This window comes from Fukomys damarensis, unplaced genomic scaffold (assembly GCF_012274545.1).
Source record: "Fukomys damarensis isolate Sample0158 unplaced genomic scaffold, DMR_v1.0_HiC HiC_scaffold_16, whole genome shotgun sequence".
Taxonomy (NCBI): domain Eukaryota; kingdom Metazoa; phylum Chordata; class Mammalia; order Rodentia; family Bathyergidae; genus Fukomys; species Fukomys damarensis.
Window position 1 is genome coordinate 135,056,350 of NW_022900928.1, and position 13,137 is coordinate 135,069,486.

Sequence of the window (13,137 nt, forward strand, 5' to 3'; positions counted from 1 at the left end):
CAGGTCCACGTAAGGCCCGGCACCCTCAGGGAACATCTCGTCCACAGCCGGCTTCATCGCTGACCCGCCGCTCTATACTCACTTCCGGCTCGCGACTTCATTTCCGGCGCGCTCCCGCCGGACAGATTTAGGCCTTGGAGGACCGCGACTCGGTGGTTTTCCTGCAGCTAACTGGGACCTCAGATCCCAGGCTGCCGGCTGATTCCTGCGTATCTGCGCGGCACTGCGCCTGAGCTGCGCCTACGTGCCAAGGCGACCCCTGCTGTCCCTAACCCAGGGAGCAGCAGAGCCCGGAGAGGGTGGCTAGGTCAGTACCTCGGGAAAGCACCCCACTTCTGGACCACCCCAAAAGAATAGAAAACAGGGTCTGGAGGAGGAGCCGATACACCCAGGCTCACTGTTCCCAACAGCCAAAGGCTGCAAACAACCGGTATCCACCAGTGGGTGGGTGGGTAAACACGGGGTCCGTGCACATCCTGCGACACTGCTGAGGCCCCGGGGGTACGGAAATCCTGACTCGTGGGCAGAGCAGAGGAGCTCCTGGGGACATGCTCAGTGGAATAGGTCAGCCCCTGCAAGGCCAGACTGTCTGATCCCACCAGTATGAGCTCCCGACCCAGAGTAGGCAGTTCATAGACAGCTCCCTAGGCACATAGTGGTGCCGGGGCAAGGGTGGGGCTAGTGTCTGATGGGATCTGCAGTTAGTGTTATCAGAGGCTCAGTTCTGTAGGGTGAAAAGGTTCTGGAGATGGATGGGGTGGTGGTTGCACAACCAGGTGATGTATTTAACACCACCTAAATGTTCAGGTTAAAGGGGAAATTTTATATTGTAGTATTTCACAGTGATTTTTAAAATATAAATAAGAAAGGGGAAGAAAAGAGGAAGAAGATGGTAAGAAAGGAATGGAGAATTGGAGCTGAAGACAAATGCTTTCTGGTTAACGGGACTGTGGTCCGGCTGTGAACCAAGGCCAGGTGCCCAGCTTTGTAAGATCAAGAGTTGCCAGAGCTCTTACAGAAGCCCTACCCTGAGATCAGATCACCTGTGGAACACCCTGGCCTGCTTTCAGCGAGAGTCCTGCCAGCTGGTTTATCAGGACCACTGCCTCCCCACCACGTTGCCCTGGGTCACTGAGTCCTCCTCCTCCCCCAAGCCCACCCTACTCTTCACTGTTGATCCTCTGAGGCCCAAACTGCCGGGCTGAGCCCAGTCTCCCCCACATCTCATTGAGGTGCACCCTGTGCCTATCCCAGTGGTCCCGCACAGACTTCCATACCCTGCCCTTCTAGTGTGTTTGCTCCATGTTTTCTGTAACATGTTTTCTTCCTTCAGTAGGAAGTGGGCTTGGCGCAGGGCTGCTGGAAGGGGACAAGGGTGCCGAGGGGCAGGGCTGAGGAGCAGGACAGACCAACAGAGTGAAGCCAAGATGGGGGTTGTGGCTGGGCAGGGTCAGCCCGGTCTGAGCAGGTGGTGCAGGGCACAGAGAGAAGACAGCAATGAAGACCCAGGTGAGGCTCAGAGGCCAGGTCAATGCGTGTCACCTGGGCACCAAGGGAAGGTCAGACCTAGGGAACCCATAGGCTGGTGGCCCAGAAGAGCTGCCCATTTGGTTTCTTCCATAGCAGGTGTGAGTCAGTCTCCCTGTGCTTTGCACACCTTGGGGGAGGCTCACCACCTGCACCGACGCTGCCATCAGCACACATCCTTCCTCCTTCAGACTGCTCAGGTGACAGCCAGGGCCCTGCCTTCTTCACTTCCTGCTGCTCCAAGATGTGAGCTGTGCATGAAGCATGGACGCCTGGCCCAAAGTGACTACTGTCTACTTCTGTGACCTTGGGCCGGATTGCCTGAACTGGCACTGGCTCCTCTAACCAGCTGCGGTAGCCACAGCTAGTCAGCCTCAGTTTCCTCACCACAGTCTGGGGAGCTTCATCCCGGCCCCCCAGGGTCATCATGAAAACAGGAGGAGAGGTGCTGATGCCCTGTAGGCTGGAACTGCACACATTTAATGAAGAATAAAGCCAGGTTCACCTGTGAAGTAGCAGAGGGGCTGGGCACAGTTATTTTTGAAAGAAACCCACAAGGTCTGCTGGAGCCTGTGGGGCAGAGGCCAGTCCCCCCTCCAGTGGCTCTGGCAACTCCGGATCTGCCCTGAGGTGCAGCCAGTGCCACTCAGTCCTCCTGGTAGGGGACATGGAAGCCCAGGATGCTCCCCAGAGGAAAGTGTGCAAAGAAGGTGCGGGCCAGGTCCTCCACCTGGGGGTAGGCGCCCTGGGTCTGGAAGTACTGCACGTAGTTCCAGAAGTCAGAGGTGGAGAAAGGCCAGTAGGGCATAGCTGGTGCCTCAGCGTAGGGGTCTGGAAAACATAGGATGCCTTCTCAGGGTGTGCCCCACAGTCCTGCCCAGGGCTGGGCCTCCACAGACTGGGGGCAGGTGCATGGCAGCCAGTAGTGCCTGTGGGGAGGTGACCTTCCTGGTTTGGAGAAGGGCTATCTGGGGTCATTCCCAGAACAGAGAGAAGCAAGGCCTAAAAAACAGGAGGAGGAAGGAGAGGAAGCAAGGCAAGGCTGAGAGGAGGACGCCTGGCCTTGCCAGAGGAAATGCTGAGTAGGGACAGTGCGTGTGGAGGGCATGGGGGAGCTAGGGCAGCATCTGGTGGGGTTTCAGAGGACAGAGACCCAGAACTTGGACAATGACCATCCCAATGATACTGGACTGAGTTAGAACTTTGGGAGAGCCCAGGGCTGAGCCTACGGCTAAGGATGAGAATGGCAGTGCTACCCCTACCCCTTGGCTCCCAGCAGGCACAGCTCAGCAGGCAGCCAGGCCCACCTCCCAGCAGCCTCTGCCCCCCCCCACCTGGGTTGATTATTAGTGAAAGGACACACAGGAGAGCACCCTACCTTCCTCCTGCACTGGCTTGGCCCCTGTAAGAGAAGAGGAACGTTGTCACCTGGGGCCACTCTGGAAGGCCCCCAGGCCCTAAACTCCATGCAGGAGGGCTAGTGCAGCAGGGTGGAAGGCAGCAGGGCTGTGGGGACAGGGTGGACCCTCACCTGTGAGTGACCCCAGCAGAAGGCACAGGGCCAGCCCCGGCACCACGCAGGCCTGCATCTTCCCCAGGTGCAGTGCGCTCGGGTCCACCTGCAGTAGGGACCCACAGTGCTGAGACCACCAGGTCCCAGCCAGCCTCCTCTGCCTGCCCCAGCGGGTGACCCTCGGGAGGTCAGTGTGCTAGCAGTTTCCCTCTGTGTCTGAGGGACACCCACACACCCACCCCCACTGGCCATACTTACTTCCGACGCCTTAAGAGACTTCGTTCTCACTGTGCACATCCACCCAGGAACAGCCTCGCTGTCCAGAGGGACCTCACCACAGTCACTCAGCCCAGCCGTGCAGCCTGCAGGGTGTTGCTGCCAGCTCCAAGGCTGCTCTTTATAGGAGCACTGGGGACCAGGAAGGGAGTGTCACCTGCCTGAGCCACCGCCAGACTGAATACTCCATTCCCAGCCCAATCCCTGTGGGCTTCTGTCACCCTGCTGGCCAGCAGAGGCACAGGATCCAAAGATCCAGTTGAGAGGAAAACATTTCTGCATGGGCCAGGGCTGAAATCCTCAGGACTGAATTCAATGTCAGTGCTTGAAACAAACCCAGTTATTCTCCTCCAGGAGAGAATTTCTTGGTCTGATATTGGGGCTGGAGAGAGACCCAGTAACTGAGAGCTGCCTCAGGTGACAAGCAAGCAAGGCTCCCCTGGAAGCCACTGCAGCTCCTGGTTGGGCTGGACCCACAGGACACCTGCTGAGCCGAATTGCGGGCAGGAAGTGGGGGTCAGGCTGCACCCCATCTCCAGACCAGAGCTTCACAGCTCACACAGGCTCCTGAAGGCCATGACGTGGTCCCAGCCCTGGGAGGCTCCAGGTCAGCCTCTGCCACTGCACAACAGTGCCCACCTATCTACCCAGGTAAATGTGGCCTGCTGACCCTGCCCTTGAGTCCCGACACACCACAAATGCACCACGTCCACGGGAACTCTCTTTTGTCACTCCTGCTTTCCAGAGCTCTTCAAGGAAGCCAGGAAAGTCTCACCTGTGTGTTCTGAAATCAGGACTCCCAGCTTTATCCTAATCTCCCTAGTGTCCCCATCCCAATGAGTAAGGACTCATTCTTTCCCAAACAGTGTCCTACATTTAAACAAAAACCCAAGAAAGTATACATTCAATTTGTATTGTAAGGCAGCCACCTACCACCCAGGACTCAGGGCTTCATTTCTAGAAATCCAGTCCTGTGGCTTCTTTGAGAGCAGCTATTTTGGGGTCCCCAGGGCCACCCTAGCCCATGACTGACTAGAAGAGCCACAGTCAGAGAGCCCGTGGCCACTATCTATCACAGCAGCAGGCACATAGGGGATCTGCAGAGAGTAGGGACCGGCAGAGCCTGGAGGGACCAGCAGGAGCTCCATCATGAGCCATGGACAGGCCCCAGGCGTGGCTCCCTATCCACCCAGATGGCCGCAGGTCTAAGGTGATGGAAATGCACCTATGATGTTAGACAGTCTCATAACGTGACACGTTCTGTAGCTTTATGACTATTTTCCTCCTGAAAGACTAACTAGAGAAGGTCTAGGAATAATAACAGCAATGGTATTGAATGCTGGGTACATTTGCCTTTATTTCTGGGTGTGTATGTTTTCTGTAATTTATTACTTTTATGCAAGAGAAGAAACACTAAGGATAGCCCAGCACCACCAGTAAGCCCTGTTAGTGCTCACTGCTTGCCCAGCTGAGTGGACTGCAAGGACCCTCATGGCCAACATGCACTTTCTCTCCACCGGTGTCCCTGCCTGGATGATGCACCTTTACCCCCACTCGTCCATCCGTCTGTCCCTTGCCCTCTGCAGAAAGGCCCCAGGGGGTTAAGTGTCCATGTTGGTGAGGGCTCCCACCACCGTCTCAACCCTTAAGAATCACCAGGGCTCCTGTTAAAATTCAGGCTCTCATTCAAGGGCTGGATCCAGGCCTGGGCAGTGAAGCCAGGCAGGGTTTCAGCCTCAGCTGGACCGGAAGCACCTGGAGGACGTGCTATAAGGCAGATCTCTACCACTCCCCAGAGTTCTGCCTCAAAAGCTCCAGTGGGCCAAGGAATCTGCATTTCCAACACATTTTCTGGCATGGTGAGCTGGGCCAGTTTCTGGCCTTTACCGGAGTGCACATTTGGACCACGTGGGTGAGTTTAAATAACCTATTTGTTCAGCCTCCTAACATAATGGGCCAGAGTGGGCCCAGGTACTGTTGGGTTTGACACCTATCCAGTGAGTACTCTGAAGCCTGGCTGGTCCCTACTGCCTGGGGTCAGTCACTGCTCTCCAGCCTTTGTCATTGTCCCCCAGCCCCATCCCTGCCCCACACAGGACACTGTGGATGCATTGGTGGCCTGGGGAGGGCCACTTTTGTGGGATGGGAGACACTGCAGTGCACAGGGCCACTTCTGGTGGACAGTGGTCATCCTGTGTCTTCCCCTGGCCCAGAGAAAAAGTGATTGCAGGCAGCCTCAGCATTGGGCAATTCAGAGGTCTCTGGCGCCCCCTTCTGGCCATCACAGGACACCAGGCATGGCCGGCTGCTGTGTCACTGGGTGGGGCAGCTGGCAGGCCTGGGCTCTAGAAACTTTCCTGCCCATCTGAGCTCCAGGACACCTGCTTCTGCTCATCCAACATGAGCTGTCCCAACATGAGCACAAACATTTCCTTGTGGTTTAAAGTCCCAAGACCACAGGTCCTCAGGACATGGCTCCAAAGCACAGTGGCTTCTGTCCCTCCTCCCCATGGTCACCTGCCTTCATGTGCTGTGGACAAGTCCATGGTGCTCCCATGGTGTGGCCTCTGTAGAGCCTCCAGTGAAGCTGGGAGAGCTCCCCTCCTGCCCTGCATCCGCACTGGGGCCTCTCTCATTGCCTCCACCTCCTGCCCTGCTGGGCACAGGCCTGCAATCTTCACCACCACCTCAGTCCCCCAGCTCTGCACTCAGTGACACATCCTCCATCCCACCCTGCAGGCAACAATGCCCCCCTGCCCTGCTGAGTTCCTGGGTTCCTGGCTCAGTGGGCAAGGCCAGGGAGTGTGCAGACTGGACACACAGTGGGCAGAGCAGCTGTCCCCCTTCACCCAGTGAGCCAGAGCCCCTTTCAGCCATCTACCCTGCTGCCCCCGCTGAGTCACAGGACACAGTGACAACCACCTCCTCTCCAACCAGCATGAACTTCTGTCTCCATAGCCCTGAAAGAAATGACCTAGGTCCCTGGGGAAGGGATGTCTCCTAATATCATGTTTGTTCTCAAGCCCACCGCCATACTTCCTGTTTTAATCAAATTACTTGGTCAAACATCATGACATGTAAGGAACATGAAAAGACTTTTGGATGAAAAGTGACTTGGAAAGACCCACTGAAAATGGCCAAATCAGATGTGGTGCAACAACTTTAAGGGACAGGAACTGCAGTGTAAATCTAGAAGAACTGGTGGGGTGCCTTCTGGGATCCCCTGGGCTCTAGGCTCTGAGGAACCAGAAGTGGGCGTCAGGTCCATGCGTTACTAAGAGTAGGCTCCAGGGGGTGCCATGCTCAAGGCCTGCACTGCTGGGCCTCTGTCCTGTTCAGGCCAAGAAATAGATGGTCAAAGAAAACCCCTATTCCAGGCCACAAGCCTGACCGCTTAAGGTCTGAAAGTTAAAACCTTTAAGCATATGGCTCTTCTTGTTTCCTCCCTTGAAATGATTGTGAAAATTTCTGAGCAGGTCCCAGTCGAGTCCAGGACAGGACGCTCCTAAACCAAGAGGGACCCTGGCCTGAGTGGGCAGTGGGGGTCCACGGGGAGGCCTGGAAGATGCAGGATACCCCATTGGATTCGAACTTCAAATAATTAATACTTTTCTGGTAGTTTTTCTCATATAACGTCAGGAACAAACATAACAAAATGTAATTCCTTGTTTCGCGGAAATTCCAGTTTCACCTGTATCTTCATTTGCTAGATATGGCAGTGCTGTGCTGGACAGAGCCCTGTGGCCCTATCTGGCCATGTTGGCAGTGAGAAGGGGCCCCAGCTCGCACTCCCAACTGCCAGCATGGCCCCTCCCTTGGGCACAGGGCAGGCAGCTAAAGGCCCAGGAGAGCTTTCTGAGGTGCTTGGCCCTGGAGCCCTGGGGTCACATTTGGACACCGGATGAGCAGACAGCACAACTTAGTCAGCTGAGCTCGTGGCCTGGTCACCAGGGCCAGAGGATGCCTGGTGGACCCAGGGTGTCTGACAGACCCCGTTTCCCAATCAGCCAGCACCGGTGGGGCACCGGGACCGTGACTCATCAGGACACACCAGCACTGAGCGAGCGGGGAGAGGCATCCACCCCTTGGTGCTCCTCACCTGCTCCCTGAGACCCGGCCATCTTTCTGGAAGTGCTCCAGGCCCGAGGCCACCTTTGACTCCAGCCAGGACTTACCTGAGGTACAGAGAAGCTGCATCTGTGGGGTGGCACCAGCACCCTGACACACAGGTCCGGGGGAAGGGGCTGCCTGGGACTCATCCATCCGGGTCCCTGGTTTCCGTGTGTGTCCCAGCTCGTGAAGCACACGCCGCAGAACCATTTCACAGTGACTCAGCCATCTCGTCTGCTCTCCTACCCTAGTGCTCTACCCACCATGTTTCCAGGAACAACTAGGGAAGGGCAAAATGTGGAAAGAAGTCCTGGACCCCCACCTTGTGGGCTGCGTAGGTGGCAGAGGCCCGTGGGGGCCGGTCCTGCTCTCTGTGCAGGTCACACCCAGGAATGAGTGACTGGCAGACAGGACCTGACCATGCATCACAGTGCTCCACCCACCGGACTCCTGCAGAGTAGCCTGGTTCCTTCAGAGGTCACAGTAGGGTCTGGGCCCTTCCTAGGCACAGTGCTTCCGAGTGAGGCCTGGTGAGGCCTGGTGCTTTTACAGAGAAAGCCATATCTGCCACAGACCTGTGCACATGGCCTGGCCTTCTGAGAGACTGCAGTGTCCTCAGGCAGCAGCCTCCCTGACTGAGGAGACTCACTGGAGGAAGGAGGGGCCAGCACCCCTCAAGCTCTTCCAGTCTCTGACCTCAGGGGTTCTGGGAGCCAGGCAGTCCTGAGTGGGGACCAAGCACATTTGATAGCAGCCAGGAGGGGACAGCTGGGTTAGGGGAACCACCAGGAAGTTCTCTGCATGGTCATTCTCTGCCTGGTCATGCAGGGGGCTCCAATGTCTTCAGGCGCAGGGGGATCTGGATAGGGGTGGTAGAGGGCATTGGGCATGGAGGGGTCCAGTCCTGGGGCTGGGAGACAGGACTCGGGTCAGGGCAACTCTGTCCAAACCATGGGGCACCTGGGGACACCCACATCAGCCTCCTGAGGTCCAGGCAGGTTCAGATTTCCAGAACCATCACGCTAGACTCTAACTGCAAGAGGAAACCCGGGTTGGGCCAGCTCCTGTCCTGAAAGAGATCCATTGTTTACCCCTATTCACTGCCACATAAAAGCCGAATTTATGGGAAGTGGGGCTCAGCATGTTTCTCAGCCTGGCTGGGGTCCTGGGCAGCGTGACTGTCCTGCCTCCCTGGGCCTTTGAGGATCTCTGCTGGGAGCCAGCACCAGCCTAGGTAGCTTCCCCTGCAGACCGCCTACCACCCGCTGCTCCTGACTTTCTGGCTCTCCCCTCCCTGGCATTCGGTGGAGAAGAGAAGATGAAAAAAGAGCAGCGTGGCCCTCTCACTCCAGGGCAGATGTCCTAGATTCTGCATCCACGGATCTGTCCAGGAAGCAGGCTCTGTGGGCCCAAGCATGGGAAGGCGGGGGCGTGCACTCCGCCCTCTGGGCCAAGAACCATGGCTGGGAAGGAAGGGCCAGATGTGCTTTTGAAGACTGTGCTAAATCCAGCTCCTTGGACGTCTGGAAGGCTGCTCTCCATCCTCGGCCCTGAAAGCAGAACTGTCTCCTGTTTGCCGGCCCAGTGAGCGCCAAGAGGCTTGCGCCCCACAGCTGGGGAGACACCTCCCAGGTGGGAAAGAGACTTGAGGCCCCTCTGTGAGTGAAAACTCCGAGGCCACACAGGATCTGTCCCTACCCAGCCCCAGGCTGTTGTTGGCTCTGCTGCAAAGCAGCCCAGGCCACATCCATGTGCCCCACTGCGTTTTCTGCTGAGCAGCTGGAGGACACTGACACAGGCCTGGACCTCACACTGCGTCCCTGCACCCAGAGCCTCTGCAGCGGGCACCAACCATACACGGTGGAGCATTGACCACACTGCTGGCCTCCATGCTCGAGATGCCAGGGCCTCGCCCAATGCAGGACAACCCAGGATGTCTGGGACGTCATCACACTGGGGCACACACTGGGCCTTCTCCGGGGTGGACACCGGTAGTTCGGCAGTGATGCTGTAGCAGGTGTCTTAACTCTTGTTCTTGGATCCACAGGGCCAACTCCCCAAGTGGGGCTGCAGGGAGCTGCAGGGCCTGAGCTCAGGAAGCACAGTGCTCAGGAAAGTGCTAGACAGGGTTCATTCCCAAACCTTCCAGAACAAAGCAGAAAGCAACAAAACACAAAACAACTCGATAGCGTAAGGGAGCAAGTGTAGCCTTGTCTGCAGCCCCTCCTGACCTCCTCAATGTCCAGTCTGGGCTGGCCCTTGTGATGGACTTGCTGGGAACTTGTGTGGAGTTGGCAGATTATCAGGGTGGGGTGAGCTTCCAGGAGCAGGGCTTGGGCTCAGGATGACACTCACCGGGCAAGGTGTCCAAGCTCATGGTTTCAGAGTGAAGCTCCAGGCCCTCTGTTGCTGGAAGGCCAGGCAGAGGCCAGAGAGGCTCACACCCAGGGCCTCCTCAGGCTCTGCCACCCTCAGCCTTTCTCAGTCCCTTCTGGGTTCCCACCAGCTCGCCCCAATGTGTGGAAGCCCTGTGCCCACCACACTTTCCTCCCAACCTGCCCCTGTGTGGAGCACAGCTCCCTATGGCACCTTCCTGTCCCCTGCCAGTGTGCAGGGCCCTGAGGGGCTGAGGGACCTCTGCCCACCACCACTCACTCAGCCATCTGTAAGTCTGCTCTTGGGGCAGCCGGGGTGGAGAGGCCAGGCCTGAGCATGCCCTGTCCGTGGTCAGAGGCCCTCTGCCTGGCTGGCATCGCAGGCCCGGTGCCCACGCTCACTCCACACTGAGTATGCCCTGTGGTCGGTCTGCTGTGAGTCGCCATCCAGTCCAGGCTGAACGTAGGGAGGGACAGGATAGGGGTGGAGCCAGATAGGCCCACTGAGGCAGAGCAGCACTGAGGTGCCCTGAGGGGTGCTGGGGACAACGGGCAGTGTTCCAGAGGAGACTCTGGAGTTTCCAGTATCAGGTTGGAGCCTCCCCAACGCAGCGTAAGGGTACCGGAAGGGACGGGGCTGCCTTCCTGGACCTCAGCCAATGAGGGGCCAAGCAGAGCCTTGAGGGAGATGGGTGCTGGAGGTGCAGGGCTTCCTCTGCCACCTCCCGAAGTATCTGCCTGACCCTGGGATTAGTGCCTGGGGACCAGGATCTGGGCTGAGCTTTGTATGAACTGTGTCTCCTCAAAGACAGGCTGAGTTCCCCACCCTTGGCAGCCAGGCCTGATTGAATAGCCCCTGGTACCACATGCCCGCTGCCCTCCTAGAGGCCAAGGTATATGGGAGCAAGGCCATGTGGAGACAGGCAGAGGTCAGAGCGCTGCTGCCACCATCCAGGGAGCCCTGGGCACACAGTGGGAGAGATGAGAGGACACGTCCCAAACCCAGCCTCCAGACAACAAACCCTATGCCCCACTGGGCAGCATCTAGTAGAGCTGGTGGCACTTGGAGGGACCCTCGTGCCAACAAAGTTTCTCCTCCAGAGGAGAAGCTGTCCAGGCCGCTTCCGAGTGAGCACCTTAGGAGCAGGCCGACCAAAATCACACTGAGAACCCAGATCCTGCTCGTGAGACCCCTGCAGAGCTCAGCCCCAGATCCAGCCTCCATTAAGGTCCAGCCACCCGTCACAGAGCACCCACCATGGGAGAGCCAACCTGCGCTGCCCAGAGTGGCCAGGCCAGAGGCAGGGGGTCTGAGTCCAGGCAGAGGGGCATTCAGACAGCACCACACGGAGCAGGGCCTCCAAGGTGTCCTCCGGCTACGAGGGGCATCAGCAAAGCTCATGAAGCTGAGGTTCGATGGCAGCAAAGTACCAACAGCGCTGTCCCTGTGTGGCTCCGAGGAGGCCTTTACACCATTCACGCAGGGCCTTTCCTGCCAGCTGCAGAGCAGGGCCACTGGGTTCCCTTGTGCTGGGGAGGACGGAGAAGGGGACCACCCCTCCAGCAGAGTGGTGGCCTGCTGCACAAGAGCCGGGGCCAGGCGGCCATGTGAGAGCCACTGCAGAGGCAGCCTTTTCTAATGCCACCCCTAAATGTCCCGGAAAGAGCCCTTCATGGACCTGAGGCCAGAATGTGGCTTCCAGGCTGCAGCCCAGCTGCATGGCCAGAGGCAGGCCCAGCCTGCACAGACCCTGTTGCCCAGCTGCCCTTCCTCATCTCTGCACAGATACCATCAAGGGCTTCCCATGCTGGGCCCACTCAGCTGTGGAGCGGAACCTGTCAACGGCTCCTATCTCCAAGCTGCCACGGGATTCACAGATGCTGCCAGGAGAAATTGCTCTCATGGCCCCAGGCCAGGATGGAGGAAGGCCATCCATCCAAGTACAGAAGCGGGGGACCCCTCCCTACCAGCTCTGTGCAGCCTGCTGTGGTTCTGGTCCTGGGGCAGAGATCAGAGGTACCTCAGCTAGCACTTAAAAAGCAAATGGCCCTGTCATGAGAGTGATGCCTGCTTTCTCAGATCATGCTGACTCGGCACCGCCAGCAAGGGCACCAGTGTGGCCACCACACACAACAGAGCAGCAAGCCCATTGCCTGCTGATGCCCAGGGCCCCCAGCTGACCCACAGACCTGCGGCGGCTACTGCAGCAGAACCGGGCACAGATGGTCAGTGCAGTGAGCAGGTCTCACACAGGCAGGGCTGGAGCCAGCCCCAACTTTCATCTGCCCACTAGGCTACCCTTCCTAAGATAAATGCTGCATAGCAGGCTGCCACCCCAAAACACCTACTGTGTGCAGGGCTGTCAGGCTGTGCCTTTAATTCTCCCAGCACCCTCACCCCACTACCAGCCATGGGCACTATGTGCCATCCCAGGAGGGACCCACCGATGCCCGGGTATCCAGTGTGGGTGAGGACAGGTGTGAGGCATCGGGTAGCAGAGTGCGGTGTGAGTGGGGGTCTGCAGGGGCAGGAAGGAGTGGCCTGACTGGCCCTCCATGGCCCCCTATGGTCCAGGTACAGGGCCCTGTGTGGGATGGAGAAGGTCTGCTCCCTCTCCTCTCAAGCCCTGGCACCACAGGTCAGGAGCAGCGGGTGCCAGTGCAGCCCTTGGGGCCACAGTGCCAGGGGGAGGGTGGCCAGGGAGCGCAGTGACCTGACCCACAGGCCTGGCCTTCTATGAGGTCCGGCCTCTCCTAAGGCAGCTCCCGCATGGGCTCTCCGGCATGGGCCAGGCTACCACCTCTGATGGTGTCCACAGGGGATGCAGGGCTGGCGTACATGGGACTGAGGGCCCCTGGCACGGCTGGGGTGCAGTGGAAGCTGCCCATTGGAGAGCAAAGCTGGCACAGCGGGGCAGCGCTGGTTGTTCTGTGAGCTCCCTGCCAAAAGCACAGCCTCAGCCAGAGGCCAGCCCTGCTCCTCAGCTGTGTGGCCTTGGCAGGGTCCCCGAGCCCAGGGAGGGCCACAGCGCCCTGCAGCCAGGGGGAGATGTGGAGAAGCGCGTGGAGAAGTGTGTGGAGCTTTGGCCGCAGCTTCAGAGCACCGAGGGCAACGGTGAAGAATGGGGACCAGACTTACCTGTGTGGCAGGAAAGAGACCCTGCAAAGGATCTCAAGCACAGCGGACACTCGCTGGAAGATCCAGGTTTCAAAGGGCCCAGGATTCCGGAGCCTCTGCAGAGCTCCTGAGGTGCCACAGTGGCAGGGCAGCTGCTCCCTCCCCTCCTCCCCTCCCCTCGAGTCTAACTTCAGGCTGCTGGAAGAATACCATAACCT

The 13,137-nt window shown here is 58.3% G+C and overlaps 1 protein-coding gene across 1 annotated transcript; it reads right to left on the reverse strand.

Moving 5' to 3' along the window:
* Window positions 1-1,996: 1,996 nt before the first annotated feature.
* On the reverse strand, window positions 1,997-3,381 carry LOC104875589 (otospiralin). Its single transcript, XM_010643253.2, has 4 exons — window positions 3,299-3,381; window positions 3,059-3,146; window positions 2,906-2,929; window positions 1,997-2,358 (listed from the first exon to the last, which is right to left on the reverse strand). The coding sequence occupies exons 1-4, from the start codon at window positions 3,335-3,337 to the stop codon at window positions 2,174-2,176; spliced, it is 336 nt and encodes a 111-aa protein (XP_010641555.1). The 5' UTR covers window positions 3,338-3,381; the 3' UTR covers window positions 1,997-2,173.
* Window positions 3,382-13,137: the final 9,756 nt, after the last annotated feature.

Bases quoted from the DNA above. Each gene is read 5' to 3' on its own strand.
- LOC104875589 (XM_010643253.2), bottom strand. From the start codon at position 3,337: ATGTGCACAGTGAGAACGAAGTCTCTTAAGGCGTCGGAA. The intron at 3,147-3,298 runs GTAAGTATGGCC...TCCCTACTGCAG, and splicing joins AGTCTCTTAAGGCGTCGGAA to GTGGACCCGAGCGCACTGCA. The intron at 2,930-3,058 runs GTGAGGGTCCAC...CTTCTCTTACAG, and splicing joins TCTGCTGGGGTCACTCACAG to GGGCCAAGCCAGTGCAGGAG.